The sequence below is a fragment of the Lathyrus oleraceus genome, chromosome 2 (assembly GCF_024323335.1).
Source record: "Lathyrus oleraceus cultivar Zhongwan6 chromosome 2, CAAS_Psat_ZW6_1.0, whole genome shotgun sequence".
Classification (NCBI taxonomy): Eukaryota; Viridiplantae; Streptophyta; class Magnoliopsida; order Fabales; family Fabaceae; genus Lathyrus; species Lathyrus oleraceus.
In genome coordinates, this window is record NC_066580.1 from 66,137,733 (window position 1) to 66,143,780 (window position 6,048).

Here is a 6,048-nt window from a genome sequence, read left to right on the forward strand (position 1 = left end):
ATGTAGAAAATTGTTTAAAAAAATACACGATTACATATTATAAAATGAAGAAAATTATTTGGTTACATTATATGAATGAATTTGAAAAACTAACTTTCAACTAAGATTAAAGTGTACACCCTTAACACTAAAGGACAAAAGTTCGTGTAAAAATTTTAAAATTATTACCACACGTTCAACTTTCATAACGAATTCGCCTGTCTACTCAACGAGTGAGAAAGTTGTTGATTCACACGGGCCCACTCCAACAGCCAAAAATACATGAAACAATAGTCTCCCCGTCCTACACCTCACCTCATTAAATTTAATCCGTTGATGAGTACACGTGGATAAATCTCGCTCGATAGCATTGAGCAATTCTATACATTCCATGGTAACTCTATCAATGCTCATTACTACTACTACAACGTCCCTCACCTCACGGTGCGTTTCTTGCTTCTAGCAACCTTGCATTTGGCGCGTATAATAACAGATTTCACATTTCTGAGATTTTCACTTTTATCCATTTTTTCTCTCTCTTTCTTTCTCTCTGCAGTTTATCTCCATAGCTAGAAAATGTTTTACTCACACCAGCTTCTTGCTCGAAAAGCACCACTCGGCCAAATTTGGTACTTCCATTTTCAGATTTCACGTTTTCGCGTTTCGTTTCAACTGCATTTGAGTTTACATGCTCATCTCTCTGTTTCTGCAAAACTTAGTTTCGGTAGAACTCGTTTTTGAAATGTTGAACTTATGATTCAAAAATAGTATGTAAATTCGTTCTTCAACTTTTGCGTTTTTTGGTTGTTGCTAAAACGAGAATCGTAATCGTTTTTTCCTTTGATGAAGGATGGCTGCAACTATGCACGCGAAGATCAATAGAAAGAAGCTGAATATGCTGAATATCGCCAAAATCTGGTAACGATGATCGATAATCGATTATTTATATGCATCTTCATCTCGTTTAACTAAAATCGTTTTACAGTGTTTTTTTTGCTTGTTCACAGTGAAGAGATTCTGTATCCAGCGATTCCCATGGCTCTCAGACTCTCTGGAATTCTCATGGGTACAAATTATCACACACACACTATTTGATACTTCTTTTTTTATTCTCATCGAATCTATTTAATCGATGTTGCATTTTTATTAGGAGGAGTAGTGATTGTTTATGAGAGAAAAGTGAAGCTACTTTATGGTAAATTTCTGGAGTCCTTGTTTTGCATGATTAGTTAATTAAATGTTTAAATGATTAAGTTCTGTTTCAATATTCGAAAATTTTGAGCAACATTACTGAAATATCTGTTTGGCTTTGATTTTAATTTTTTTTTCAGATGATGTTTCTCGACTTTTGGTATAAAATTCAACTCCACATTTTCTCTTATTATGTTTTTATTTTTCGATAGATTTAAATTTCGCTATATAATTACTTTAATTTGAATTTGATTGTGGAAGGTTGAGATCAATGAAGCATGGAAGGTAAAGAATGTTCCGGATTCTACTATGCTTCGTAAAGGAAAATCTAAGGCCAAGTTAGTCATATTTGCTCTGATTATTAATTATTTTGAATTTTAACTTGCTTATGGTTTGAAATTATGGATTATTTAATAAGCAGAATAGCAAGTTGTTTCTCTTGCATTTTTCTTTCATTTAATTTGATTTCCCTTTGCTATGTGTATTTACATTTTGACAGGAAAGTGACAATTACTAATGGGGATGAAGAACAGATGACTCGGGAGGAAATTGAACCGTCCCGTATGTCCAATGCAGCCCCTACAATGGGGTTCCAACATACATCCTATTTTTCTATGGTATGTACCATGTACTGTGTAATGTATTGCACAGAACATGCATATAGTATTTGGTTTAATCATGTTGATCATGTGGCACCAATCAATTTGTAATCTGCTAATGGAAACTTGTCCTATATAAAGACGGCAATCAATTTGTAAACTAGTTTATTTCATGAATGTATAACGTTTGATTTGTTGATCATTATTAACTTAGTTACTTTACCATAGACAAATATAAGACATTGGGGTCTGATTCCCAAAACAGAATATTGTGAAAAATCCTTGCAAACTGTTTTTGCTTTCCTACTGCTTTCTATACTTTTCTATACAAGGGTGGTTGGACTTATCATTGCTTTTCTATTGTTGCAGAGGCTTGATTCTCTGGATGAACCTAACATTGGTAGAGAGGAGGAAGATCCAATGATTCATCTCCATCAAGGTTTTCATCCTTGAATTTGCTAAACATTTACATGCTTGCGTTCTGTCTAACTGTTCCCATGCTTACTCTTTGACATTCTCAGCTGCTCCGGAGAATATTACCTTAATTGACTCTTTCCAAACTTATGTGGAGCCACATAATCGATTTGAGAGGTTTGTGGCTTCCACCATCCTTCTTTTGTGTAATTGCCTTTTTATCTCTAGCAGTATTTCATCTAGTCATTTTAGTTAAGCTTTGTGCTATGTATGTCAGAATTAATATGTAGTTGTAAATATTTCCATGTCTCATAGATCAATGAACCATCAATTAAGCTCATTCTTAAATCCTGAAAAAATGACTTATTATTATCATCATTTACCTGTTTGTTTTATGAATGCTGTGACAGGTTTGACATCGAAGGAGATGACGAAACACAACTAAATGCTGAATTTCCATCCGTGCTTATACCCTCCCCACCTACTCCAGATGACCCAAAGAGAGGTGACTAGATTTTCAATAAACCAGATTGTTTTATCCATATTGAGTAGATTAGAAATTGTTGGAACAAGTAATTCCTTCACCTTAATCATATTAGTAGTGAACCAGAACAGAACTTCCTTTAGTATCAATAAGTATGTTCCACCCATTTAGAATTTAATAGACATTGCTGGAGTTGCTTATTATGCTGTCTCTTCCTTCAATTTGTTCTCTATAGCTCTATGAAATGGATAAGTATCAAAAATCTACTTGAACCATTATCTTGAGTTAAAAAGCATCAAAATTTTCAGGAACCCTGCTAAAAATTTGAATCCTTTCAGTCGATTCATTTTCATTTTAGTTCGTGAAACCCAGTCTGGCCACTTTTTTATTCAATACATTATGCTATATATATATAGTATGTACCGACTAAATAACAATGGCTCCAAAGGAAAATACAATATCTTGCTAGCTGCTACCTAGGTTGTCAGCTGTCAAAAGCATAAGTAAAAAGTTCAATTATTATAGAATGTGTTGGATTGGGTGCGTACACAAAAGTTGAGTACTGTTGGTCTGTTAAGTTTTGATTTTAAAGCATTTATTCTCTTGTCTGTTACATTTCCAATGTAGGGTTTAGGTCATTTGTATTTTTGATTTTTTGTTTTGTTAAAATAGGAATACTTTTTCTTAGAAATGCTTTTCTTTCCATGTTCTTAGCAGAGGATTCCCTTCCTAGATGAACTAAGACATCCACATTTTTTTAGAAGCAAGTCCATGGAGCATAGTGCTCTAAAGATTCTTCCCATGCATATCTATTTTGTTCTGTCACTTATATAACTATTCTGCAGATGATATAATTGAAGACAAACATCCTGAGCCCCCGATCATTCAGCAAGATAATGAATATAATGAAAACATGAATGCTAGAGAGGTACTGCATCATTTATCTAATTAAAGAATATTATGATGTTGTGAAAACAAAATGACCAACTGCATAAGTGCAATCCAACAGGAACCTCAAAGGCGAGGGCCAAATAAAAGGAAAAGAGGAAAACCGATAGAAATGGACGAGGAGCAAACCACGATCCCTGCTCCTAGATACCAAAACTGGCTTCAAAACACTTCTGATTTGCTCTCAAAAAGAGGAGGAATGAAAAAGGTTTTCAATTGATATTCATTTGCATCTAGAAATCCTTTTCCTAAGATTTAGACATCTATATACTTAGACAGTGAAATATTGCTTCTCTCAGTTGCAGCAGCGACATGGTATCATGTCTTCAACTAAGATAGCTGACATCATGGAGGTGCCACTCGTTGCGCTAAACGAAGGTTTATTTTCAAGTGTAAAAAAGGATATATATTATCCAACACCTCTCCTTGACTTATGGATTAAGGCCACTCAACCACCCCATGATTCACCTTCAGGTCTGTATAGAGTCTCTCTTATGTTTTTGTGAAACTACTCTACCTTAAAGTTGAAAGGGTTAATAGAAAGTAACAAACATCATTGTTTTATGCAGTTAGGGTGACATCACATCATCCTCCAGAACCATCATCAACATCACCTCCAGGAGTACATAACAATGATTTCGCAGGATATGTTAGTCTCCTACATCCATCTTTTGGTTTTCTCTTCCATATTTTAGAAGGATAATAACTTCATTCATGATAAAATCTCCAAATGTGAAGGGTTTTGAGGAATTTGATGGTAACCTAGACAACCTATTTAATGCTACGGCAGAGAAGGTGCGGACGCAGATCCTTGAGAATGGTTTGAGAGTACCTGAATCTACTCTCCATGCCTCTTCAAGGAAATCTGGTGTGTTTCATCTTAATTTGGTGATTTCATCATTTGATCATTCATTGTAAGTGTATGCCTGTAATAACTAACAAATTGTGATGCAATTGTTCTTCAGACGGATTTCCAGGAGGAGACAGTGCACGTTCCATTCCAAGTACAGCATCTGAACATGGTTATTCCTCACAATCAGACTTGGAGAGAGGAAGGTAACACAAAATTTGAATTTTCCATTAACAAATCCAGATAAATGACCATTCCATCTTTTGATATCCTACTTATCAAAATTGTGGTCTGCTAAAAAAGTTTGTCAAATGATTGATTCTTGAAAACTATTAACAGATTCAGAAAGAGAGTTCATTCATTATCTGGAAACAGCAGCAGAGGGCTTCCGACAGTAGCTGAGAATGAAAATCTTAAGGCTGCAAATTTCAAGTTACCTAGGTTGTCTGACATTGGCGCAACACCTGATCAAGGTACATTACATGTTAAGGCTACTGTAATTTTGATATTCTTTATTCACTTGACACATATCTGAGCCTTGTAAATTTCTTTTCAGAACTTCTTGTGGAGACAGGGCCCACACAAACACAAGGAAACACCAATCTTCCTAGTGACAAGATAACTGAATCAATCCACGCGTATGAGTCATCTATTCACCTACATTATAAAGAACATCTTTGGTAATAATGAAGCTTTTTGATTACATTGATTTTGAATGTTACAGTCAGCTGAAAGCACATTTTAGCACTCGTGGAGTTCCTGAATCTGAATCCCTAGAGGTCCTAGCTGCTGGAATGACAAAAAAATCAGCAGCACAGCTTTTCTATCAAACTTGTGGTATTATTACTTACAAGTTACATCAGTAACATTCCACTTAGGATTAATAAAAAGATCTGATTATCATCACCATGCTTATATATATGTTTTAATTTTGTCTTGCATAGTTCTTGTGACCCGGGATGTCCTTAGAGTCGAGCAAAAGGAGCCTTATGGACCGATTCTTATCTCTAAAGGATCACAAATTTGATGAAGGTTTGATTTCCTCTCAAATCAAAAGTTTCTTACAATTTCTATTCTCTTCATTGAATTATTGAACATACAGAGCATAACTAATGGTTGTTATCTCTAATAGCAGGTGGATGATCATGTTTAATTTAGGAAGCATCATTGGTTCCTCTATAAGCAATTATTAGTTAGCTTACCACATAGTACATCACACGGCTGGATTACCCATATAGCAATCACTAAGATTTAAAATTTTATAGTATTTTATTTGTTATTATTACTAGACATTTTGGATTATTGTATTATTTTACAAAACAGTTTGGAATATTGTTTTATACTTATGCCAGATGAAATTTCCGTAAGTATTATGGGCATAATTGGTTTGGATGTTTAATATTTTGAGGCAGATTTACATTTTACAAAGATTTGTGATTTGTTTCCTCTGCTTGGTGAGGTTGTAGGATAACATGATGTAAAATGTTGGTGCAAAGGTAGAATAAATGATGAATGGAAATATTCTATTCAGAGAATGACGGCTACAAAAACATGATAAAAGTTACAATGATTGCCACCCTATT

At 34.5% G+C, this 6,048-nt stretch overlaps 1 protein-coding gene across 1 annotated transcript; it reads left to right on the forward strand.

The window, feature by feature from the left end:
• The first annotated feature begins 467 nt into the window (after positions 1 to 467).
• On the forward strand, positions 468 to 5,771 carry LOC127118123 (sister chromatid cohesion 1 protein 1). Its single transcript, XM_051048271.1, has 21 exons — positions 468 to 608; positions 829 to 897; positions 987 to 1,045; positions 1,130 to 1,174; positions 1,311 to 1,330; positions 1,432 to 1,508; positions 1,670 to 1,787; positions 2,139 to 2,208; positions 2,291 to 2,360; positions 2,594 to 2,688; positions 3,513 to 3,595; positions 3,677 to 3,823; positions 3,915 to 4,089; positions 4,185 to 4,264; positions 4,354 to 4,483; positions 4,581 to 4,671; positions 4,805 to 4,938; positions 5,022 to 5,103; positions 5,190 to 5,302; positions 5,410 to 5,497; positions 5,601 to 5,771. The coding sequence occupies exons 1-20, from the start codon at positions 556 to 558 to the stop codon at positions 5,490 to 5,492; spliced, it is 1,794 nt and encodes a 597-aa protein (XP_050904228.1). The 5' UTR covers positions 468 to 555; the 3' UTR covers positions 5,493 to 5,497; positions 5,601 to 5,771.
• Positions 5,772 to 6,048: the final 277 nt, after the last annotated feature.